Source organism: Diceros bicornis, chromosome 15 (assembly GCF_020826845.1).
Source record: "Diceros bicornis minor isolate mBicDic1 chromosome 15, mDicBic1.mat.cur, whole genome shotgun sequence".
NCBI lineage: Eukaryota > Metazoa > Chordata > Mammalia > Perissodactyla > Rhinocerotidae > Diceros > Diceros bicornis.
Genome location: NC_080754.1, coordinates 49995159 through 50021873, shown reverse-complemented (window position 1 = coordinate 50021873; position 26715 = coordinate 49995159). Strand labels below are relative to the sequence as shown.

The 26715-nt window shown below is 39.4% G+C and overlaps 1 protein-coding gene across 4 annotated transcripts in view; it reads left to right on the top strand.

The window, feature by feature from the left end:
- FNDC3B (fibronectin type III domain containing 3B) overlaps positions 1 to 26715 on the top strand; it is a 333064-nt gene that overhangs the window by 79084 nt on the left and 227265 nt on the right. For all 4 annotated transcript variants that reach the window (XM_058556347.1, XM_058556346.1, XM_058556344.1 and 1 more), the window contains exon 3: positions 12816 to 12891. In XM_058556347.1, the coding sequence (XP_058412330.1) occupies positions 12816 to 12891 (76 nt within the window). The remainder of the gene's footprint in view (positions 1 to 12815; positions 12892 to 26715) is intronic.

The window sequence follows — 26715 nt, the reverse complement described above, 5'->3', positions numbered from 1 at the left end:
TGAAATGTTCTTGTGTTTTCTAAGTAGTTAGAAAAATTCAGCACTGAAGCATGTTATTACCTTGGATGGAAGTTTATTTGGTCCTTATATGGAATGTTGAGTTGGTGTTCCAATTCATGGAAGAAACCATGTCACTCCGAAACGTGTTTTGGTTAGTGATGTTGTTTGGTAGCTAAATTGGCCAGAGTTACGCAGTTCATTCATCTTTTCTGATTTCACCATTTTAATTTTTGTTTTGTATTGACAGAATAGATTATTTAAGACCCATCTTATTTCTCCTCACTTTGGTAAAAGGGCCTTATAAAAAGCATCCTTATAGAATGGCTATTTATAATTTATTTGGTGACTTTAGTCATAACTGAAAATAAAAGTGTAATATAAAATACAAATATAACATAAATTAACAAAGCAATGGCGTCCATATTTTTCTTTTAAGGGTTGTGATGGAAAATCAGACCTTAGGCTTATATATACCCTGTCTGTGAATAATAGCTGTTTTAAAGACCCAGGGAATCAGTTAAGGGTGGAGTTGGGTGATAGAAGATGTTATCTCATTTACTTCTCAGAGTCTCTGTTTTCTCATATTTAAAGTGGTTTACTCAGGGTCAGGCACTGAGAGTTGTCATTGACTGCCTCTCTGCACAGTGCTACTTCAAGCTGCCTCAAACTGTAAAGAGCCTCCACTGAGGAGACGTGAAGACAGACATGGCCCCAGGTGTGTGCACCTTTGGAGCGGTGCAGTGGCTCGCTTCCTCACAGTTATGCTTGAACCAAGGGGGGGAAATGTAGGACAAAAGATTCTCTAAGGTTGACCTTCCAGAGGTTTCAGTGCCTTGACAATGTAAAAGATATATTAAAGGTCAGATTTTTGACACTGAAAGAATTTCAAGCGTCTAACTAAATTTTTGGCGTTTACCTCAAACTTAAATGTTCCTTTGTAAGCTTGCTGATCACAAGAAGGCTTTTAGCCTCAACTTTTAGTTGAGTGGTTATTTGTGGGCAGTAAGTAAAATTGTTGGAAAGAATGGCTTTTATTTGATATTTTGATGTTTTTGTTCCCTCTGTCGTGGAGGGCACGAATAGTAACTGTTTGAGGGCTTATGAGGTGCTAGAAATGGTGCTAATATATACATCATTTCATCCAGTAGCCATACACTCTGTAAGGTGGTGATCATTTTTACAGACAGAGCCGGAGGCAGGAAAGGTTAAGTACTTGCACCTGGCAAATCACAGACCCTGGATTGGAATCCGCTTATGTCCTACCTTCCAGGAAGGGTGGAGTTGCTTGGGTTAGGCACATCTCCATTGTCTTGTTCAGGCAAACACAGTCTGGAGAGACATGGGACTGGGTTTTGCACAGTAGTCAATTGTAAAGTTCACAAAAAAGAGCATTCTTGTTTGTTATCTTATATGATCTTCACATTAACTCCAGGAGATGGCCACTGCCACCTCTGGATCCTGGCTCTGGAGCTTCTGAGAATTACAAACTGAGCAGCAGTGTCTGAGGCCTGGAGGCACGGGTTGAGTTTGGAGGAGAAGTTGAGGGGGAAGTCATTTGAGGCCCGGGTCATTGGAGTGGCTCCTTTTCTTTCCTTGGGGAATGGTTCTCTCCCCGAGTTTAGCAGCAGGGGAGCGCTTCCCTCTGGGGTCAGCAGCTGCTGAGGTGGTGGTGACCAGAGTAGCAGAGATTCCTCCTCCCTGAGCGTCTCACCCTGGGAGCTAGGAGAGGGCCTTTTTGTCAGCCTTCTTTTCCTCCCAAACCCCGCCTTTCATTTCCATTCAAAAATTACATCACCCCAGAGGCACAATTTTTGTGTCTTAAGAAATCTAAAAACTTGTAAGACTTGAACCTATTAGATTGTTTGTTTTTTGTTCTGAATTTATAATTATTCCTCTTAAGTAATGCCAGAATTAAAAAAAAAAAAAGTTTATTCTTCCAGGAGAAAGAAAATGGGCACTTTGCTACATGACCATTTCTTAAATCTCTCACCTCTGCTTTTTCCTGTTCTCAGGGGGAATAGAGAATTAAGTGTCATGCAGTATTTGTACCGTGAGCCATGATACCGCACCCATTTGCTAGTGAGTTCCTCCTTTTCTTAGTTTTAGATTGATGAAGGGCTGCTTGGACTTTGACTCTCCTCAAGATGTTAATTATATGTTTCAAAATCATGTGTTCTGTTAAAAATCACTTACGCATAGCCTTGGAAAGAGAACTGGAGGCAACGAGTTGCTTCAGGGGTGCAGAATATTGTTTTGGAGGCCTTGGGAAATAAATCTTAAGAGTTAGTTCATTTACCACCAAGACATATTTAGTCAGTGTATATAAACAAAAGAAGTCACAGTGTGCCTGGACATTATTTGTCCCAGATGGAGTTTAAACTTGGCTCATTATACTGCACTGATGTCATGGTGCATAAACTGGCCCTGAATTAGGGACGTGCATAGAATCTGCTGTGTGCTCGTATGTGCTGAGGGCGTGCGAGGAGGAGGGGAGGGGCCGGCTGGAAAATCTTTGTCACATTTTTCCTTCGTTGTCTGCAGAGACTAGTGTCAGTCTTGAATTTGGACTTGGTGCAGAATGAGGGAAGAATTGGAATAATCTGTTCATTTGTACAAGTCGGTATGTGTATGCACTCAGGGATGTCATTCTTCCAAGACAGAGTAAAAATGCTCTGGGCTTTCCAGCAGTTACTTACAAAGCTCTAGTACTAAAGTCTAGAAAGGAAAATCTTAAAACATTACATTTTTGAAGAGCGTTTTTGGTCTGTTTTCCTTGAAATCTTAAATCTGGACAGTTTCTTTAAACTTTCTAATGGTCTTAAGTATCCTGCTGTATAATTCTGTTTTCCTGGGTTGTATGGTGGATAACCTCTCAAACTCATTGCTGAAGTGTTTAAAGAGGCAAATGCCTGATGCTCCTTAGAGAATCTGGCCAGGTTTAATGTTTCCTCTGTGCTTTGAGAGGGCAGCTTATGGGTCAGAAAAGGGTCTTCTCCTGGAATTCTGAGCACGTCATAAGAAAGTTCCACATACTGTGGTGTTACTTTATTACTTTTTATTGCTGACTTTCGTTATGATGATCTTAATTAGAAGTGTTTCCAAGTAATTCAAACCATTTTGTAGATGTAACGGGCTTAGATTTCAGAACGTCTGTGAATGGATTCCAAAGTCACCGTGTTGCTGGGATCCGCGGAAGCTGAACAGACACCGGAATGTGAATGAATTGGGAGATGAGCCTTTAAGGAAAGCCAGAATGTTTCCCAAACAGAAAATCTGGTCAGAGGTGAAGAACTGGCTGGTTTTAGATTTTATTGAGTACATGAAATGTGACAGATTCAGTAAAATTTTTTCTTTAGATTCTCTTGTTAGAAGCACTGTTTTTTCCTAAACTGAGAGAGTGGTCACTGATAGAAATTTGAAGAAAAAGAAGTATTAATATGTTATTTACTGAGCACATATTATGTGTAGGGCCCTGTACCGGGGCTACACTAGTGTTGCTCTGTTCCTTACGGACACACATGAGGTGGGTATCATCTCTTTTTTCAGGTGGGGAGGTACGGGGTTAGGAGGTTAAGTGCCCTGCCTACCAGGGCTGAGACTCAACTGCCATCTCTCTGATTTGTGCTTCTTATTGTGTATCTTGCGGATATTAGTTGATTTTTAAACTATTAGTTCAAAAATGAATTGAAACTAAAGTGAGATTAGCAGAGAGTGACTTAACTACTCAATATTTACCTATGATAATGTTACTTAGAAGATAACGCTGGCCTGAACTCCATCTAATTTTACCTCAACGTATGGGATGGCAGGAAAAAGACAGACATGTAGAAGAAATATGTGCTGTTATGTATTTATTTTTTCAAATCTTAAAAGCACTTAAGATTCTTTTTTTTTTTTTTTTTTGAGGAAGATCAGCCCTGAGCTAACATCCATGCTAATCCTCCTCTTTTTTTTTCACTGAGGAAGACTGGCTCTGAGCTAACATCTATTGCCAATCCTCCTTTTTTTCCCCCAAAGCCCCAGTAGTTAGTTGTATGTCATAGTCGCACATCCTTCTAGTTGTTGTATGTGGGATGCGGCCTCAGCATGGCTGGAGAAGCGGTGCGTGAGTGCGCGCCTGGGATCCGAACCCGGACGGCCAGTAGCAGAGCGTGCACACTTAGCCACTAAACCATGGGGCCGGCCCAAGATTCATTTTTTTAATTTAAAGATTGAGTTGTAGGTGGTATTTTTTTTTTCTTATCTACAATTCTGAGTCCTAACTTATTTTTTAAACCTTTTTATGTATATATGATATGATAAAAGGCAAACTATAACTTGAAGATATAAAAAAATAAATTAGTTTGCAATGGAATTATTTAAGAATCAGAAAGTAGATATTTTGGGAATATGATTAACTTTGACCCTTAAAAATAAGATATGATTCTCCTTTGACTCATGTTTGTTTCCCAATAATCCTAATAGTCCTCTTTTCCTTTTTGGGCAGCAAACCAACTAAAAATGTAGTAGGTGGACATGCATAATCCACTCTGATTGTTTGGTGAGTTGACTAGAAGGAAAGGGAAGGAATGCTAGGTTGGTTGCTGATTGCTCTTGGGGTTAGTTTTTTAGAGCAAAAGCTAAGAAACCAAAGAGAAGAAATAAGGGATAGGGGCTGGCCCCGTGGCTTAGCGGTTAAGTGTGTGCGCTCCGCTACTGGCGGCCCGGGTTTGGATCCCGGGCGCGCACTGACGCACCGCTTCTCTGGCCATGCTGAGGCCGTGTACCACATACAGCAACTAGAAGGATGTGCAACTATGACATACAACTATCTACTGGGGCTTTGCTGGGGGGTGCGGGAAGGAGGAAGATTGGCAATAGATGTTAGCTCAGGGCTGATCTTCCTCACAAAAAAAAAAAAATGAAATAAGGGATAGAAAAAGTCTAGGAGGAAATGGAGGAGGCACAAGAGAGGGGGGCAGATTGCGGGTGCCTGTAAATGATGGCAGTGGTGGAAATGGAAATGGTGGAATCACAGATAACAGAATTAGAGAGAGTGACAGGAAGTAGGAAAAATTCAAGTAATTACGGCTTGAAGAGCCATACACATTGCTATACCTCTGTAGTCTTAGAAACTTCGATGTTGGTAGAAGGGTAGGGTGGAACGTGTCAGCAGCAAACCTGAGATCTGGATAGCCATATTTAAAGGTTAAATCCTCAATTATTTTTGAAAACTCTTACTTTGAACAACGTAATTGTTGAATTATGTCACAGGTAGATGTTTTATTAACATCTTTACTGGTCACCATGTGTCCAGTCTCTCCCATCTCAGTTTGGATTTCTCACTGCTATCTGAGTTATCTAATAATGTCATCCTACTGGAAAATTCTACTGCTTACAGGATGAAGTCCAGACTTTTAAGTGTGGCAAACAAAGGCTTTTCCAAGGTGGCCCTGGCCTGCCTCTGCAGTCTCACCTTTACTCCTCTGATATGTGCATATGCCATTATAGCCACATCAGAATTCTAAACATATCATACCGTTCAGGCCTCCATGCATTTGCTTGTGTGATTGTTCTTTTGCTCATCCACTTGCAGTCTCCCACTCTCCCTTTAAATGTCACTCCCAACTATAACTTTTCCTGATTTCTCAATGGTTTCTTCAGTTTCTAGAGCACTTAATGGCAAATAATCATATTTTATTAGTTAATTGTATTTTCTGCTCTTGCACCAACACACAAATGGGTAGGATTTCATTTTTCTCATCTTAGACTCATCAGTGTTTAATAAACTGCCTGGCACGTAGTAACTACTCAGCAAACGTTTGAATAATCAACGTTTCAATAATTGTATTAGGTATTAAGTGAGTTTAATATAATCAATGTACAGTCAAGGCCTGAATAAGTGATGATAATATACTATACAGTGGTGGGGAGGGGGTTCTCCTCTCTCTTCTGCAAAATCCTTCCAAAACCCTAGAATATTACATGTTTATATTCGTTTCTGATTTTATGTTAGTGGACACAAAGTGTCAGGCAATAGTAGTGTTAATTTTAAGCCATTAAGAAAAGAGATTAATATACAAAGTTAACTCTAGAATATTTAATGACAAAATATTGGGAACTGATTTTCTGTCACTTATAAGGATGAGAACATTCTTCATGGACACATTATTTCTTGATTACGTCTTAGGGGGAAGAACACTGTTAAATGAATGACGTGGCCAACATTGAAATGGGTTTTAAAAATAGAATATTGGGAATATAGGCAGTTAAATATGTTTCTTCACTGGCCTTGAGATTCTGACAGTAGTTTGTTTAGGTTTAATGCGTAGCTTGCCAGAGGTATGTGACATCAATTAGCACATCAGCATGGATCATGTTGCTCTGTCTCAGCCGATCAAAACCAGACATAAGGTAGCTGGATCTAATGGCGGGAGACAGTCTAGCTTCAGTGTGCAGAGCACATTCAGGGTAGGGCTGATTAGGTGAAAAGTAGATTAAGCTGCTCTTGCTCCCTCAGTGTGGCCAGAGCCCAGCTTGGGGATACGAGGTATAGAATTAAGGGGTAGAAACAGGTTGTACCTCATCTGATGGATGTTTTTGACAAGGATCAACCCTGAAGTGGTGATGACAGGAACCAAATTTGTTCTCAGTGAACATAATTTTCAACTAAAGGAAGAAAAATTATATTTTTGGTACTCAACAACTCTGTGAAAAATATATTTAATAAAGTGAAAAAACAAGATTTAAATTAATGGTGCTCCAAATGCACGAGGCTATTTGGTAGCTGTTACTCTTAGCCAGGGAAAAATTACACTTAACCGGACATGGAATTTTGGTCTTTTGTATTCTTGGTTTTTATCTTGAAAGTCCTATACTGAAACTTTAAACTCTGGCATTTGTGGCTCTCTTAAAAGAGGCTTTTAACCTACTTTGGGCCATCTATATTACATTTTACATTTTTTCCATTTAAGTTAATGCTACATTTTTATTCTTAGCAAACAGCAGTTCTTTTTGTAATAGAATCTCTTTATTCAAGGCAGTATACAATTAGAGGGAGTAGAAATATACAACTTCTTACAAGCTGCCATTGTATTTTCTTTATAGCACTTACCACTATCTGTAAATGTTTTATTTTTGTTGAAAATGACCTCCCCACCCCCCATCCCCTGCAAATTCCATTTGTCAACCCAAAGTGGGCAGCACTTTGTATTGTCTAAGGCTAGATCTATTCCCAACTCCCAGAGGAATGCCGTTCTGGGCATTTATTAATTTGTGCTGAATTAAGACTGAGGTATCGTAGTAATTCTTCTAAGGACACTTATTTCATGAAATGCAGTTATTGAACTCTTTTGAATGTATATATTTTCAGCAGGCACTAATGTGATTTCAGTGCATAAAAATGTCTTTCTTGGTTCATCTTGATTTCTCTTTCCTGGGTCCCCTATTAATCCATTCCTGTCTTTTTTGTTACTGACAGGTGACTTTTAGGAAGCATAGAAGCTTCAGATGCAATCTTCCCAGGAGTCATCTTTTGTTTTTCTTATGCCACTGTTGGGCCAGGAGAAATGGCATCTAGTGATTAAGATGATCGAGTGGTTAGCTCATTGATTGTCCTAGGATTCTAGGGGAATTCAAGGACTTGACAACGACTTTATGAGAATAAATCCTGCCCAATATAAAAGCAACTGTTTATTGTTAAAGAATTCCTTACCACCTATCTGCCACATTGGGAGTGAGAGGCTCTGGCTCAGGGAGTGAGCATAGATTTCCTGTAAGAGGAATTGTCCTCAGTCTTTGGGGACATGCCTTTGACCTAGTTGAGTGCGATCTCTCCTTACAGCTGTTGATTGAAGTGTCTCCATGGAGAATGGAATCTGTGAAGCCAGCGCCTGTCAGAGCAGCGGGGAAGCTGTGTGGTGGAAGAGAAGGGCATGCATTTTGGTCAGGTGGAGCTGGATTCCAGTACCAGCTCAGTCATTTTGTAGTTTTGTGATTTTAGACAGTTACTTATTCTCTTTAAGCCTCAGTTTCCCCATCTGTAAAATCTGGTTAGTAATATCTACCTGGCAGACCATAGGGGTTCGATCATTAATAGCAATTTATATAATCATTGTAGAATAAACAGCTGTTAAAAGGAGTTGATAAAGTAGCCTGCATCATGCTGACTTATTTTTAGAGATAGGAAATTGTCAGTTGAGGAAGACAACTTTTGAACCTTCCATCCTTTGAGGAAATCAGAGTATTAAAAATTTTGGAGCTTTGGAGTATTCTTCTTGCTTGCTTTAAACTGAATGAATCCTAAAGCCCAAGAAGAAACAAAACAAGACCACTTATTGTATTAGTAGTGTTGACCAAGGAAGAGCTTCACCACCATGCATGTCCTTGTGCCTTGACCCAGTGTGTAAGGGCCCTTGGAGGCTTCCTGGTCTTGTATGTTCTTTTCCTGCCAGCTTTGGATTCGGGCTTCAGGTCGGACAGCTGAGCAGGTGAGGTGATCAGAACTTTCCCATCATCTTCCCTTACCTTTCTATTTTACCCGCTCACATTTTTAACCTTGGGACACTTTCTTTGTGTATGTTATTACCACAAAGATAATTATTGGTCATTTGCAGCTCATCATCTCCCTTTTCCTGATTTGGAGAAAAGAGAGAGGACTCAGAAAACAAATAATGCCTACTTTTCAGTTTTGCTTGAGGCCACCTGTGGTCTGTGACACAGAGACCAGGGTCTCAAATGGATGGATGGTTGGGACCCCTAGGGCCCAGGCAGAGCTCGCCAGGATTTCTCTGGAATTTGGGAATGTGGAGTGAGAGTGTGTATGTCCAGAAAAAAGTGCTACTATTCGTCTCGTGTAGTCAAAGTTCACTTTTAAAAGCTATTAGGTATTCCTGCATAGAATCCTTCCTTACATGGAACTCTTCTGCAGCTTTTAGGTTGTATCATTTTTTTCCCCTAAAGATATCTATTGGATAATCATAAATGCTGGCTCCAATGTTCATTTATACGTGAAACAGCTAAGGGTAAGACAAGCCTCACAGAGTGTGGCAAGTGGAAAAAGCTCCAAAAGTGAACTGGGATCTCCTCTCCTAGCGTAGTTTATATTTCGATTGTCTGGGTATTGGATTTAACTTTTTAAGAATGCTGGCAATGTAACATTTCATCTTTGGTCAGTCAGTCCTGTTCTCCAGCAGAAGCTTTTGTGATGGACCACATACGTGGCAGTGATTGTGTAGTCAGGTGGCTGGTCCTTTTTAATTTGAGGCATACATTAGGAATTTGCCTCCAGGAGTAGTCTTAGATACTATGTATTGATCTTGTGGGTAATCAGCCACTCAAAATTTAAATTGCAAAAGTAGCTTTCCTTTTCCCTTTCTAATGAGTAAGAAACAGTTAGATTTATCTTTATACCTTTAAGGAAGTATCTGGTACACCTGTTCCAGTTGTCTTGTGGGTAAAGCTTTCTCAGGATGCTATGTTTAGCCTTTTGCTCCATTTTATTTCTTCGTCCTCTTGTTTTACTGTTTCTTTAGACTTCAGAAGAATGGTCACTTATTTTTTATTAAGCCTTGATACTGCCTTTGATTATTTCAGGCTGCTCGGTTCATGTAGCACTAACAGATTGGAAACAGATCTGATCAAGCAAGAGTGGCCTGAAGTATGCTCTTATAATTTGATTAACATGGTTCTATTTTAACATCTCGCGGGGAAGAAATCTATCAGTGGTTAAAATCTTTGTCTTTTTTTTTTTTTCCTCCTCCTCCTCCTCTAAGACACAGAATAGAGCATGAATTATTTTAATGCTGACTTTGGGAAAGCAGGAAATGCTTAGCGAGTGGACAAAAAATGATGAGGTTTGGACAGTGATGTTATGTTTTACGTTCTGTATTTAAGAGAACTTGTAACAGTTATGTCTGCTTTGTGGCTAGAGAGAGAAAGAAGGAGGGAGGGAGGAAGAGAGGGGGAAGTGAGAGAGAGACTTGTATGATAGAAAAGGTTAAGTGCCAGGGAGCCTGCCAGGCTGTGACTCATGCTCCTGGAGGCCGCTGCAGCCGTCTCATTCATGTCTGTTGTCAGGGACAGATCACTGGGCTGGTGTGTGTCAAAACTTTATTTTTCTCTCTCCTTTATTGACAGTGAAAACAGCAAGGTAGTCGGCCTGCCTGGTATAATAAAATGCTTTCTTTTAAAATATCTTGGTGCCAAGATGAATACAGTTTGCTCAAATAATGACTTTTGCTTTTACTAAGAAAAATTGATAGTGGGACACAGGTGATTTGCCTGGTTTCTGAGGTGACTCGGTAGATTATAATCTGGTTGCCATAGCAGCCCAGCAGCAGGGAAAATGACAGGAACTAAACATCTGAAGGAAAGGTATTTTAGCAGGATGCTTAAAAGCCCTTTACCTATCATTTTTCTCCCTGAAGAAGTGGGATGGGGGTCAGGAATTGGCCTCTGTAAGCAGAGAGGGAAGGCGTAAATAAATGGCTTTTGGAGGCTGGATGCCTTCAGGCCATTCTTTGAATTGTGGCCTCGTGTCAGTGACCGCTAAGGAACTGTCAGAAACACTTCATGCAGTATGATAAGCAGATAATGTGACAGAATCTGGAACATACCCCAATTGAGAAATCCCTTTTCTTGCTTGGGACTTTCCATAATACCGGTGAATTGTACTTTCAGAACCAGCATTCAGGACACGTTGTCTGACAGTTATGAGTGTAGTGGATGAGAGTATGTGAATTTGTTTGGCATTGTCAAAAATATCTGGCGTGTAGTCTTGGTGTCCACTGATTTTTTTTTTAACTAATTAATTCTACGGGCATATATTATAGGCCTATCCCTAGAGGTTTAATCACAAAGCAGATGGTTTCTGCTCTATTACAGTGATGTTAGAATCGGTCTAAGGACTTTTAAAAAGACTTGGATAATTTTCTTTACTGGAGTCTTGTTTTATTCTATGGTAGTCGAGTTATGTTCTATGTTTATGTAAATTAAATCAAAACTATTTTCATGTTAGGAATGACTTTAAAATCTCAGTTTCAAGAAAGCAATTGAAATGTTTTAATCACTCTATAGAGATCTGAAGGGATTTCCTTTTGAGTTCTTAAAATGGCACAACGTGTTTACATTGGTGAGAATTGGAATACTTAAGACTGAAAGATTATTGACACAGTTACTGTACAGGAAAAATAAATTGCCTTGAAATGACTGTTAATATTTCCAGAGAATGAGAAGCACCAGGGGTGAAGCTTGTACTGCTTTTCCCTGAATGATCTTGTTTTCTCCAGTTAATTTATTTCCTGATTTTTAAAATTTTAATATCCTAGCGGTGTCTTCTGTGGTGAAGTATTAGAAGCATCAAAATACAGGGATATTAAAGGTTTAGTTTTTAAAGATTAAATGGCTTTGATCTTAATAAATAGTTTTACAAAACAGATAAATTATGGTACATACAGTAAATAAAGTTGACTTTTTAAATTGTTTATTATGAAAGCCTAATTTCTAAGTTAAAATAATTGTTTGCAGTGTTCTTCCTTATGTTTTATGACTTGCCTTCATTCAGTAAAAATAGTTATTGAGCACTTATTTTATGCCAGGCACAGCTTTGAGCACTCATTCTGGGCTAGATCTTGTCCCTATAGAGCCTAGATTGAAGAAGGAAAAGACAGCACTAAAATAAGAGCTTTGTTAATTAATCGCAATTGTAAATTCTAGGAGGGAGAAATACAGTTTTTTTGAGAACATATTGTGGGAGTTCTGACCTGTCCTGAGAGTCAGATTCCACTTCTTAAGCTGACAGGGATGACTAGGCATTAGCTGGTTGGGAAAGGAGTAAGGTGGGCGGTGGGCAGAGACAAAGGAGTGCTGGAATAGGGTTACAGACAGAGGGAACAGTACGCTTGATGGTTTCAAGGCAGAGAGGAACAAGGCTTGCTCCAGGAGCTATAAGGTGAATGTGACACTGACATCTTTCCAGTTTCTAGAAATATACGGTAATTATTTTAATAGTGTTAACCTAGAACATGATGATTTTTAACAACTGTTTTTAAGCTTGGACTTTGTCCTTTAATTTGTATTTAGATATAAATTAATGGTTTTTTCTTTTGTTATCTAAAGGAACTGAATTAGATTAGAACTAAAACTGACGCTCTTGAAAGAACATACTTTGCCACTGCCATGCATGGTCTAATCTTTTGGAAGTTGTCTTCTGGTATTAAATATTTATGGTCATGTGACTAAAACACTGACATGTAGGTAATAGATTTAAAAATTTGAGTGTTTGGTGGGGCCTATTTGTAATATTCATTTATTTTATACTGTTCATTATTATTTCTGGATCCTATACTCAGGTATTTTTTTTCCACATGTTTTTCTTATAAATTACTTCCTGTTGTTAACACAGTAGAATCATATAACCCAGGTCAGCAATAGACACTTGGGAACAGTATGTGACAGTGTTTGGTCAGAACCTCATTTCTCCATGCAATTTTCCTTTATAAGTATAGTTTCTGGTCCTTTTTATTCTTTAACTGTTGTTTGTAAATTAGGGAAAGAAAAAAAAGGAAGTGTGTGAAAGAAAAAGTGTCTTAAAATTGAGTTTTTTAGTTAGATAGCATCATAAGCAAGACAGGAGCATTCACTTAGCTAACTTCAAACGCATGTCCTTACCCCCCTCAAATTTGAACCAGGTCTAAGATGTATCTTAAGTTTTGTGTTTATACAAGATTCTGTGCCACATACTTCCTATCTAGTACATAAATTTGGGTAATAAAACTGTTGAAGGGAAATCCCAGATGTTCTGGTATTAAACTGAAATTAATGTGTTGTTTTGGCAGGTTATTCTCGTTCAAGTTAATCCAGGTGAAACTTTTACAATAAGAGCAGAGGATGGAACACTTCAGTGCATTCAAGGTAAGGACGTTTTTTGTAAGCCTTCTAACCAACGGAGTTTTCCTTTATTTATTATTTTAAGCGAGTAAAGTTTTTCTCTGTGACTGCATGTGATTTTCTAGAAGTAAAATTTATTTTGGATTTTTTTTTAGCTTTTTGCTTTTCTTTCTGTCAAATAGTGGCTCCTTAATGCTGATGTAGGCCTGTGATACATAGGGACAAAGTTGAACAACCTCTAATATTTTATTGACTTTTAAGTGAATAATTTAACTTGGGAAAGCCTGCAGTGTCTTCATACGTTAGGGAATTTGGTAGCCCTGAAAAATGCAGAGATTTTAAAAGATCCTAAAATTCCAGTTGAGAACAGCAAGTACTTTTTTGAATTAGATAAAAGTTTCAAATATATATTGTGATGCTATCCAAATGATGCGTTTAGAGGTAAAGTCTGTATTAAGTATCTGTTAGTTACTTATTACTGAGTAACAAATTACTCCAAAATTTAGTGGCTTAAAACAACAATATTGGTTATTATCTCACTGTTTCTGTGGGTCAGGAATTTGGGCATGGCTTAGCTGTGTCCCATGGCTCTTGGCCTCTGAAAACGCTAAAATCCAGGTGTGGGCTAGAGCTGCAGTCAGTGTAAGGCATGTTTGAGGGTCAGTCTGTTTCCAGGCTCACTCAGGTGGTTGTTGGCAAGATTTAGTTTTTTGCAGGCTATTAGGCAGGAGGCTTCCTCAGTTCCTTGCTAAGTGGCCTCTCCATGGGGTCACTGGCAGTATGGCAGCTGGCTTCATCAGAGCAGTGACTAGAGGGCATGAGAGAGTACTAGGTCCAGCCTACTCAAGAAAGGGGGTTACACAGGGTGTGAATACCAGCAGGCAGGAATCACTGGGGCCCGTCTTCGAAAGCTACCCACTACAGTCACCCTCTACCCTTGATAAATCACGTCCCTCCCGTATGCAGAATACTCCTTTCCAAGATCTCCAAAAGTCTTATTCCATTACAGCATCAGCTCAGAGTCCAGAATCTTGTCATCAAAATAAGTTCCAGGTGTAGGTGAGGCTCCTTGGGAGTAGTTCTTTAAGTACAGCTCCTAGGGCATTTCAAGTAATTTCTAGTTTGTGTAATACCAATGCCTCTTCTCTGTAGTTCACTTTGGAAAGAAAAAAACTTTGGTACTCTGATGCATATGGAGTTCTGGGTAGGAAGATCAGTCCAGATCTGTAGTTAGCTTGTAAACACTGCTGTGTTGGAGGGCACTGTGACAGCTCTTTTTGGCAGTGATTGGGATTATGGGGCAAATGGTAAATTGGCACGTAGTTGAGTTCAGTACTAGGTTGTTGATTGGACTGGAATCTGACCAGAGGCCTTATTTTTAATACCTGGACTTGCTCACCAGTATATAAACAAATGAAGAGAAATGCCTATTAGTTTTAGTTTCTGGTAATGAGCTGCATGGAAAAAGTTGATTTTTCTATTGCTTTGCATAATAGCAGAGCATGCCCCTTTGTAGTTTTACTACTTGTTTTAGTACCTATAAGAACAAAAATTTAAGGGAAAAAAGTTTTTTTTTTGAGTAATGAGTATTTTCAAAGATTGAAGCCTAATGAGTTTTACTTGCAGTTAATCCGAAATGATTTAACCGTTTAAGTGATTTTTACTGATTGCGTTTCTCTGATGATTGTGTCCTTGAAATTGATCTTTGGTGTTCTAAACCATTTAAAAACCAAACCTAGTCTTTGGTGATGAATCATACAAAGAAACTTCAGGTAAAAAAAGAGGAAATAAATATTTTAAAATAGTGTGGGATATAGAATCTTCCACCTACTTGTACTATTATAATAAACAGACATTGTCAACAAATAAAACCTCAAAATCCATTCTGTATCTTTAGAAAAAATCACACTAGAACAACTAGAGGAAAAGTCATTTTACCTACATGGAGTGAAGCTGGTGTTTTCAGTTCAGTAAGAAAGCACTTGAGCTTCTGGTCATAGTAACATTGGAGTCCCATGAATTGACAGATAGACTATGTCTTCTACAACTGAGTATGTGTGATAGAATTTATAAAAACAAGTTGCTGAATAGATCAACATATATAAAATCCACTCTGTCATGCCACCTGCTTTTACTCTTTGGTATCTAAGGAGTGTGTGTGTGTGTGTGTACGTATATATATGTATGTATTCATCTGCTTAGCCTCTCTCACTTTTTTTTTTGAGTCTGTGTCAGTAACTGGTGTAGTCTGCAGGGAGTGTTGCATGTATACTGCTCTGTTCACAATGGGAGCTTTGTATTTATTCATGATGATACTTGGAGATAAGTGACACTAACACTTTTTCCAGTGATTTCAAAAATGCCTTTGACTAAAGCAGAATTATGGAGCCATTTATCTTTGACTTTCCCGGCCTTCTTATTCTTTGTTGTCTTCTGAACTCACAGATACTATGGTTATTTTCGTTTGGGGCATGGTGGTACCTGGCCCAGTTAATTGAAATGACACAGGACAGAATGAGAGGGACCAGGATTTGGAACCAAGTGGTTTGCTAGGGCTTGGGAAGCACTGGGGCAACAGGATGAACAGCAGAAACTGGAAGGCATAACAGGCAGTCACTTTGCACCCGTTGCCCTCCTAAAGCCTTCATTTGAGTTCCAGTGAGTTAGTGAATGCTTCGCTCAGGTGGATAGAGCACATCACACAGAATGTGGGGAGACGCAGTATATGTGTAAATTCCAAATTATCGTTTCACTGTGATTGACATCCCTATAGTTGCTAATATTTATTCAGCTCTTAGGTTATGCTATGTATTCTCTCATTTAATGGGTATGATAGATAGCCTTGAAGACGCTGAGGCCCGTAGAGGTTAATTCACACACCTAAAGTCACGTCGCTAGAAAGAGGCAGAGTCGAGTTTTCATCCCTGGTATGTTTGACTCCAGAGCATGAGCTCTTTGTTGCCTCGCTCTGTGGCTTTACATCAGGGAAGCGTGAACTCAAATAGTAGAACTCCATTCTCTTTGGGCATGTGACAAGAGCAAGATGGGTTCCTATTCCTGGCGTAACGATTCTGGGCAGAAATACCAGGATGAGTACTCAGATGGCCAGGATGAGATCGAGAGGGTTTGCAGAGCAAAGATGTACAGTAGAGACTGGGTCTTTGGAATAAGACGTGCACCCTGTTAACAGAACTAAGAGCAGACTGCATGAGACAGGAAGTATTGACTTAGCATTCCTTATATTATTTCTGCCTAAAGTCAGAATTGGGCCCAGAGTTGGGGTGGGCTGGCTTCTCAGTGAGACTTCCAGGACCAGCTGCTGGAAGAGGAGGGGTGCAATGGGAGATGATGGGTACAATGGGAGAGGATGGACACAGTGGGAGACAGTCTTCTCCTGCTTGCCTTGTGAAAAATCTATTAGGAAAGGATCTGAAATTGAGTCATATTGTAATAGAAACTTCTGAAAGAAGCATTTGCATTTTACTGGAGATTAAAGTTAAGAGAATGAAGCTCTAGTTATGATCGTTCAACACCAGCCAGCAGGTGGGGAGGTTTTTTTTTTTTGAAAGGGGGTGGTGGTTGTTCGTGGTGTCCTTCCTGGAAATTTTGACGTCATACCCATTGCTTACGCCATGATTGAAACTGTCAACTTAATGACTTTGCTATTTCAACACTAGTCAGAAGATTTGGAATTGCTGTGGGGGGCATTAGGGGTAGGGAGCGGAATTGGTTGCCGGCCTTCCTGGAAACTTTAAAATTACACCATATGAGGTCAACCCCCTTTGCTTGTAGTTGAATTTGTTAGCCTAATAATTTCCTTTGTAGGACATGTATGACATCACTGGAAGACCTCAGAAGCTGATTGTGAAGCCATGAAAAGGCAATTTGAAAATTCAAAGCAAATCAATATAAAGAACATGGTTACTCTGGGGAACAAACAAGATTTTGTTTTCATGGGAATGTCCTTGGTGATAATGAAGGAAGAAAAACACAGGAAACATACAATATGCTGTGAAGCAAATTCATTTCTAATGGACTATTTCTTAATATTTTCCACGAAACATGAATCACAGGTCTTGAAGGGGCCACAAAAGGTCATAGTTTATTCTCCCTTGGAGGCAGCACTATACCTATGGCACCCGGGACAAAAGATTTTTCTTTCCTAGGCCAGATGAAAGTATATAAAGAGCTAATTGGGGGCCGGCCCGTGGCTTAGCGGTTAAGTGCGCACACTCTGCTGCTGGCAGCCCGGGTTCGGATCCCGGGCGCACACGGATGCACTGCTTCTCCGGCCATGCTGAGGCAGCGTCCCACATACAGCAACTAGAGGGATGTGCAAGTATGACATACAACTACCTACTGGGGCTTTGGGGGGGCAAAATAAATAAAATTATAAAATTATAAAGAGCTAATTGTTAGAGGAAAAAAGAATTTTAGCAATCAATATGAATTCTTGCCATTGCTTAAATTCAGGAATTAATAGAGGGCAGCTGCGGGTCTCTCCCATTATTTTCATATCCTTGTCTGGGCTGATGTGCTGGCAGTGCAGCCTTCCTTCCTGTCCACACATGCCATCTTTTTATCTGGGCCATTTTTCCCCTCCCTGTAAAATCCTTCAGCCAAAACAAATACCACACTTCCTTTAAGGCTCTAGGTCTTTCTCCTCCAGGAGCCCTCCCGGACCGCTCTAGTCCATTCTTACCTTTCTCTGCATTCCTGGAGGAGCAGGTAGAGGTAGCACTACATGTCACAGCCTGGTTTTATTTGTAAATCTTCCCTTAGCCCTTGAATTAGACTGTGGATTCAGCTGTGACAGGAAATGGTGTCCTCACATATCACCAGTCACACAGCCTGATAATCATTACTAACTAGACCCTTGACTGGCTCTGGCATTACATCAGGTGTGATGGTTTTTCTTTTAGCTTTTACTGTTGTGCTAGGAGCTTAAAGATTTTGGTTAAGTGCTTTTAGTGGTCTCTAGAATCTCTATAGAAGAACTTTCAAATTTCAAGTCACATTAATAGTTGAAGCTAATCAGTTTCCTTTCGAGAAACATGTATAAGTCCAAAGAACTTTCTTATTGACCTATATTAACGCTACAATTTTTATTTGTGTTTTAAGACTGTAATGTTACAAATTGTGAGCCTGAAGAAAATGGGTGAATGTCATGGTGATATAGGAAAAAGCAGATTAAAGTAACATGCTTGGGAAGCCCCAAGCATTTATTATTTATTATTATAAAAAATAATATTTAAAGATACTTAATTGCTAATGATGTGTTTTGTCCGAAATAATCCAGACATCTTTTACAAAGACCATTTACTCAGCTAACTTGTGTTGAGTGGTTAGAGACCTTGAAATGACAGCAGTATGTATAGTAAGAGGGAAACTCCAGGGGAGCCCTCCTCTGAGATGGCTGTGGCTTGGATGCTATTAGAATGTGAAACTTTTTCCTCTCCTACTTATTTTCCTTAAGCCTTCTTCAGCTCTGTGTCTAATTCTCCCCCCTGCCCCAGTGAGTGTGGGAACCGTATCATTGATGAACACCACGCTGTGCTCGGGGGCTCTGTGAATGACACCATTGAGAACGGTTCCACATTGCTGAATCTCCTCGTTTGTCTTCCGCCTCCCTCCCCTCCATATATGATTCAGCATCCAGGCTGCCACATGGACCTTAATGTTACTTTTTTTTTCTCATTTGGTACTTTAAATGCATTTATTAGACTTGTTTGGCACATTAAAACACTGACCTGTCATTCTTTCTAAGAATTTATAACAGGTCCTAGGGAACTCGCATTGTCTGTTGCTTTGTTTATTGAGAAATCACATGAATGGTGTCATAGCGAGGGTTTACAAGCTGAGGTAGACTATAATGTCACAAGCAAAGATTCTATATGATTTATTCCTTTAAAACAGACTTTGCATATAAATGAGAAATTCTTGTTTTACTGGCTTAAAACCAAGGAAGAGGACCTGTTGCAAATGAATCTGTCTTCCAATGTTGAACCCTTGCCTTGGCTTACATTTGCAAACAATTTTTTCACCAAAAATACTTGAGGAATTTGAAAGTGAAATTATTATAGTATGAATGCCTTAAATTCTTCTGAATCTTTGCAGACTTTCATTACATTGAACACGTAATTGATTGTTATTTGACTATATTTAATTATTTGTAGAATGTCTCTATTATAAGTGGAGATTTTTTTTTCCACCACAAGAGTAGGATTTTGAGGGCTTCTTTTTCTACACAAGAAACTGCCTAGAAAACCCATTTTTTTTGCATTTGGGGGGTTTTGTGAGGGATCGGTAGTCTGAAATGTTATTGTGAACAGTTAGGCCTCACTTGAAAAACTTTTAGAATTGAAAATACCAAGTTTTTTGCCCAGGCTAGCCCCAGTGTCCTGCCCATCATTCTGATTGATCCAAATCTGTATTCGGTGAGAGTTAGTTCACAGGCCTCCAGTATGGCTCTAAACGGAGAGAGTCTGAGTTTCTAGGAAAGTCTGAATTACTTCACCAACTTGCCAGCTCATTTTATAACTCTTAAATGTTAGTTTCAGGACAAATCAGTCTTTTACCTGTGTGTGTGTGTGGTGATGAAAAATTTGAAGTGTACCTGATCTCTGCAATGTTTGGGAGCTTATTTTGGACACGATGATTTGGCTTTCATACATGGACGTGCACAGCCATTTGTTGCAAATAGGCATTCCGTTTGCTGACCTGATTGGCCCCTTTTCAGACGATAACTTGCTGCTGAGTAACTGGAAGTTTACCAGCACGGTGGTCTCCACAAGGGCTGGTAAGTACTGATGGGCCCAGAGCAGAAAGTCCAGTTAATGGAAAAGGTGGGAGGAAAGTCTGTGATCGTCCGTGCAGCTGTCATCATGCTGGGATTGAGTATTGTCGTGAGACGGGCTTACATCAATGCCAAACTATGTTGCTTCCTTGGAGGTGAAAATTCCCTCTCAAGGAAGGTGCCCAGTGTATCTGCTGCTCTCTGTGCTTCTCCTTCTGCCCTTCCTAGTTATCTGGATTATCTCTATTCTTACATTTATATCATTAAGACAAAAGCTTCACCCGATATTATATTGTCAGACTTTCTTTGGCCTTTTTCTTCAATTCAAGTTTTAGTGATGTAATTTGTTAGACGGTATAAAGATTATGTTTAAGAGTAAAGGCTTTGTACTGCGAATCTCTGGTCATTTGCTAGCTAGCGCTTCACGTCTTAGCCTCGGTTTCTTCCCTTGAAATGGGGATAGTGATAATATTCATCCAATAAGGTGGTGAGATAATCCATTATAAGTACTGCCACTGTCATTGTCATTGCCTACTAATGTATACAGCTTTGCTGATTATTTTTTTCTAAAGAGATGGTGTGATCAATTGTGAGCCATGACTTGATCATCTGACTCGTGGAAATCAGTTGAAGTTCTAGCCTCTGTTTCATTGCCTAACTATAATAGGCTTGGTTTCATGGGGTTGGTGGTGATGGCAATAGTACAAACATTTCAGATGAAGGTTTATGAGAATGTATATATTGTTCAGATGTAGGATTGTACGTGCAACAGTGGGCCCACTGTTCCATGGGTTTAAAGTAAGTTTAGTTGTGATTGATGCTCCAGTTGTTGGTTTCCTTTTGGATGATAAGCAGTTAACTCTGACAGCACCTGAGTGGCCGTATTCAGACAGCACTGTAGAGCAGTTCCTCTGGGTACACCTTCCCTTCTTTAGGCCTTGCCTTTTACATTTCAATTAAATTCCATACTTCTTTTCATTTCTGTTTAATGCACCCTGCTCTTGAGTAGTACTGAAGGGCAATAAGGTGTATTGGTAGGATCATTATGGATTTTGGAGTGAGATTGCCTGGCTTAGAAATCCCCTGTATATTAGCTGTGTGTCATAAAATTAGTTACTTCTCTACACCTCAGTTTCCTTATCTGTAGAATTGGAATGACAATATTGGTCTTGAAGGGTTGAGGATTAAATGACATATTGTATAGAAAGCAGTTAAAACAGTTTCTGTGTCGTTGCAAGGGTCCCATAAATAAGAACCATTATTAGGCTCCAGTCTCCGTTATGGCTAGACACTGAACCACCCTTCATTTTTAAAACATTTCAGGAAAGCCAGTGTGAACTTGAGGGGTTGGTTAGGATTTTTTAGATGTCTTCACATTTTCGTCGTAATGCTTCAGAATATGCATTTAAAAATCATGCAATGGGAGTTTACCTTCTGTGCCCTTTTGCCTTCAGGCTTGTTAAACGATGATTAAAATGTCATTTCTTAAGGTACCACTGCTTGGAGTTCCTTAAATGTCACAGGTCTTTGCATGTCAGATAGTTCAGAAGAGCTAACAGTGTCACGTTACCTCAATTGTCTGCCACATTTTGTTTCACAGCTTGTAGTCTTTTAGTTCTTGCTTCATTCTTTCTGCATTTTTTACTCCTGTTTTTATACTTAGAACTTGAAATGGAAAATTTTATGTTACAAATGTCTTAGAAGACAGTAAAGGGTTCCTCAAGGGTGGGGGTCAGATTTTAGTGATCTTTGAATCCCATTGCCTATCCAGCACCTACTAGGCATTCAGAAGAAAGGAAAGTCATTTCCTAATATACTGCTAAAAATTCATGTCAAGTTGATGGAAAAATTCTCTTAGCTAATTCGCAGAGATTCTTTTTCCTGTTTTCTTTTTTTTGCTGACGAAGACTCATGCTGAGCTAACATCTGTCACCAGTCTTCCTCTTTTTTTGCTTGAGGAAGATTAGCCCTGAGCTAATATCTGTGCCAGTCTTCCTCTACTTTATATGTGGGTTGCCGCCACAGCATGGCTTGATGAGCGGTGTGTGGGTCTGCACCCTGGATCCAAACCTGCAAACCCCGGGCCGCTGAAGCAGAGCGTGTGAACTTAACCATTAAGCCATGGGGCCGGCCCCGGTTTTTTTTTTTTTTCTTTTTGTGTGCTATTGTGCTTAAATAGTTAAATTTGGTTATTTTTCACTCTCAGTTCCTCAAATTAAGATAATGCAGTATGAGTGTTTTCCTCAAAACACACAGTAATTCTGAAGAAGTCCAGTATATGGGTTAGCTCCTCTTACTTGTAAAAAGCATGAGGAAATGATTATTATATTCATTCTTTTGATAACTTTTTTGTTTTGTGAGACGAAGGCTGGGAACACCTTGGAAAACATTTTTAAGGCTATATGATAGTGAAAGACAGTATCTTTTCTATTATTAGCAAATATTTTAATTTAGACTACTCATTAATACTGAGTTTGTGCAGTTAACATAGCATTTATCTGTAGCAGTAAACTCTCAAACTCGGTGTCAAACTCAGAAATAGATAGAGTACACTTTAAGTTGTAAATGAGTCTGGTTACTGAATTAAATGGAGTTGGTGTAGTAATTTTTCTCCTTCTCCATCAGCAGTGTGACTGAAGGGGTAAGGGAGGTGGTGAGACAGGTGACAGGGAGGGGCAGGCACGAGATGAAGAGAGTCTGGCTGAGGGCAGGGGTGGCGGGATGTGGAAGTGGGAACAGAAATTAGAGATGTTTAGGGAGATAGTCATGACTTCCTGACCAGTGGGGCACACACTGAAGAGAGGGAGTGAGCACTGCGCACTAGATGAACTGTTGTGTTTTTCCCTAAGATAGGTGGAATCCAATCTCTTAAAAATGAGATAGTTGGGTAAACAGTATATTTTAATACTTCTTTCTGGGCCTATCCAAATATGAGAAAACTGGCCTCAGAATTGCCCACATCAGTGACTTTCCTTTATGACTCCTGATTTGGGGTTCTTTGAATATACCCTCATTTCTTGTGTGGTTGGATGTACCCCTCTCCCATGCTCCCCCCCACATTCTCTTTGCAATTTGGATAGAAAAGTTGACGTTTTTTTCAACCCTTCAAGTCTTTTGTTTTTGAGTTAAAATGGAAGCATTCTATAATTTAAATGTGACACCTTTATGGACACTTTATATATTGTAATGTAGAGCCAGAATTAACACCAGTTTTTGTGGTATCTTTCTGGCTATAGGAATTTCCACATTTTCACTTAATTTAAAAAGCTTCCAATTATTAGCAAATTCTAATTTCTAAACTGACAAGAAGAGGGAGCATCAAGGGAAGAAAAGTATCTGGAATGGAGGTGGAAACTTCAAAAGGTCAAAATATAAGCTTATTCTTAGTGTGTTTTTGAGTGAAAATGTTATTCTCTGTTAGAGGACTGGCTAGATGAATTTTATCTGTTTTGTTTCGCAGTTCTCATTAAAGTGGATATACACACTCTCACGTACACTTTATCTGATGTAAATGTCAAATGAAACTCTGTTTGCTGGTTGTTTTCTCAAAGTGCCAAGTCTTTAACAGTTGTCCAAGGTTGGATTAGATTGGTTATCCAGGGTTGGATCTTTTAACATCAGTTCAATGTGTCATGCTAGATCCAACAGTGTCAATTTTCTGTGCCTACTGTGCCAGGATACAAGCAGTGTGGACAAAATGAGTACTTTGGCGCAGCTAGAACTTAACTTGTCTCCTCCTGTTGAGGAAGAACAGTCTTTGCGGGAAGTGTAATCAAAGCTTTATACTTCACTTGTCTTTGAGTGTAAGGATGAAAGAGTCACAAAATGTTAATAAAATATAGCAGAAGCATGGCATGTTATCCCATAAGCTAGAAATCAAGATCTGAGATTTATTTGCTTAATTTATTCCTAATTAATGATCAAGACAGCTGGTATTCTGTGGGTCAAGCATTCACATTTTGAGTAACAGTTCTTGCATCATATGCATAAGGTAAAGAACATTGCTAACATCTCAGAATTTGGAAGCTGGTTGTATTAACAGAGTGGTTTGTAACCTTTGCACATTAGAATAACCCGGGGAACTTTTAAAAAATTTGCAAGCTGATCTCCAGGCTAATTGTAGGAAATTGTCAGATTGTCTAAACCAAGGGGAGTTGTCAGGTTGTAGGGGGTAAGGCCTGGGCAGTGGTTTTGAAAAGCTTCACAGGTTAATTCTGATATGCAGTGGAGATGGAGACTCTGGTTAACCTAACCCCCAGGAAAGCTTGAGGAACTCTCATGGTGTCCTTTCCCAAGGACCTCACACTGCACGTGCTGCATCCCTGTGTCTGTTCATCCCTGTTGGTCTTCTTTAGGAAGTTTTGCAAAGTGCTTAAAGATCTTTTATCTTGTATTCATATACTAAAAGTGTCGTGATTGTCTTTATTGAACCTATTAGTTAAAATTACTCTTGAGTTTTTGTTATAAACTTCACTAAGTAATAAATAAGGGTCTGCAAACAGAAACTTGAGTTTACTCGTTTCAGCAGAGTACAGTAATTTATTTTACCTTTATTTAAATGTAAACACAATAGCTCACCTATCGTAAACTAATAAAATTCAAAGTTGATTAGAACAGGTAAGAGAGTGCAGGGTAGATGGAGTTGAAAAAGTGAGATGAGGAAATAACCATCTTACAACTTGCTGCTTGCAGAAGCTGCTTTTAGCCCTGTTTCCACTTGACTTTATGAAAGAATTGGGCTGGCACTGTTGCTTCCCCTTTATTCTCTTCATAGATCTTGCCTAGTATCTTGGATGGTGTAGGTGCCCAGGAACATCTTGGTGCTTAACTCAGGTGGTCCCTACAGCATGCCTGAATCCAGGGTATTCCACCCGGTGTCAGATGATGACAGTTACTGATAACTTGAGCATGGCTCAGAATCACTTGAGGGGCTTGTTAAAACACAGATTGCTGGTACCATCCTCAGGGTTCCTGATTCAGGTCTGGGGTGGGTAGGACCTGAGAATTTGTAGTTCTAAGAAGTTCCCTGGTGATACTGATGTGGTTCTGGGACCAGGCTTGGAGAACAACTGAGGTAGGAGTTTGTTGGGGTGAGGGGCACTTGTAAGAAAAGGGGCTTCATAGAATTGGTGCCCTTTAGCAAAAGAGAAAAGTCTCAGGGCACCATTGTAGAAATTTGGAACTTGGCCCCCTGTTTAAAAAATCTGTTTCAAGGGTCAAATTGAATTCTCCAGACTGATTATTAGTAATTAAAGTTACAAAATAGACAAAAGGGAAAAAAATCCATGTAAATGCAAAAAAGAAAGAAAAAGTAATTGGCTTAAATTCTTCAGTTGTAAGCTCAGAGATAATTTCTTGGTCTGAAATTCCGCCGCTATAGTTTTCATGAACTGAGGTTTGAATCAGAGACTCTATTTTCAAAGAATTTCTTGGTACAGTCTTTCAGTTTACATCTCCTAAGTCAGTTGCCATTTTGTCAGGAATTCCTTTTTCTTCTCTATGCCTCAGTCCCCATGTAATGAGAATAAATATGATTGCCAAAGATATCTTAGGAATATTTTAAAGTTTCAGGAATAGTACTGTGTAGTATATGGAGATCACTGAGTTAGGAAACTTATGCAAATATGAAGAGTATTCTAAACAGATAAACAGTACCACACACTGTATTGGAGTAATAAGCAAGTACGTCCCTCCCCCCAGTCAGCTGGGTCATAGTAAAAGAAAAAGCCAAAGGGGAGGATAAAAAGTAGATGGACTGGTATGGAAGTTGGCTTTACTGTGTAAAGTATTCTAAAGAAACAGGAAGGTTTTAAAGCATAAAACTAGGGAGAAAGGAAGTGACTCAATTCAAACTAGATAGGACTCCACACCAGTAAGGATCTGGAATGGATGAACATTGCCTACAGAAGAGAGGAGAAGCAAGCCATGAGAGGCACTTGGGGTTAGTGAATGACTCCATAGAAACGTGGAAAACAGGATTATACATATTCTTTTTTTTTTCCTCCTGTGGACAGGGCACCATTGTAGAAATTTGAAACTTTGCACCCTGTTTAAAAAAATCTGTTTCAGGGGACAAATTGAATTCTCCAGACCGATTACTAGTAATTAAAGTTACAGCTCTTGAGTTTTCTCATGGTCCCTAGGTGAGTTCTGCCACTGTTCCGTGAGTTGAGTTCATTGATCATTTTTCTACTCCTCATCGTGCCTGTCATGCTGGTATCAGCAATTAACATTCCTCAGAGTTGAAAGGAATGCCAGCTTCCATCTGAGGTGGAATTCAGGAACAACAGGTGCATTCTACCTGTTTCTTGGCTATACCCAGAGTAGTCAGAAGGCAAGTAGTTAACCACAGAACAGACTTGGGAGAAAATGAGATTCTTTAGCATTTGAGTCAGAGTGCTGAAAAGTAGGTCTGGGTAATGTATTTAGGAGTCATAGGAAATGGCTCAACAGGAAGGGTGAAATAGACTTGCTAATCTGGCCTCTTTAAATGTATTTCAAGCCTGTTTCCCTTCGTTGACACAAATCTTCTTAACTGTGCACCTTCCACAGACCCTCTTTTTTGTGCAGCTTTTTTTGTAAATTGACGTAGGTTCACATCAAAGGTCACTGAACTTGAACTCGTACAGTAAAAGTCAGTTGATTATATCGTTAATTTCCTTTTTCCCTTTTAAATGAAGAAACGTAACGAAACCTGGCTCCTGTTAGGGGAAGGAAGTCCCCTGTTAGAGGTTTAACTTCCTTTCCATTCCATCGGGTTCCATTGATCCAGACCTCTCCTTACTTCAGAATAAGAGGATTGGACCAGATCATTTCTAACATTCTTACCTCTCAATTTCTCTTTCCTCGCCCACTTTAATTCCTCTAGAGTTCTTTGCCATTTATTGGTTCTTAATTTTCATGAGAAAGACTAAAGCTTTACTCAAATAGGTTCAAGTGTGGGCAGATTTCAAAAGCTTAATTATCAAACAGGATTTCCTATTTGAAAGTGAGATGTTAAATTATCATTCAAGACTTTTACTTTAGGTACTATATGAATTTCTCTAAAATTT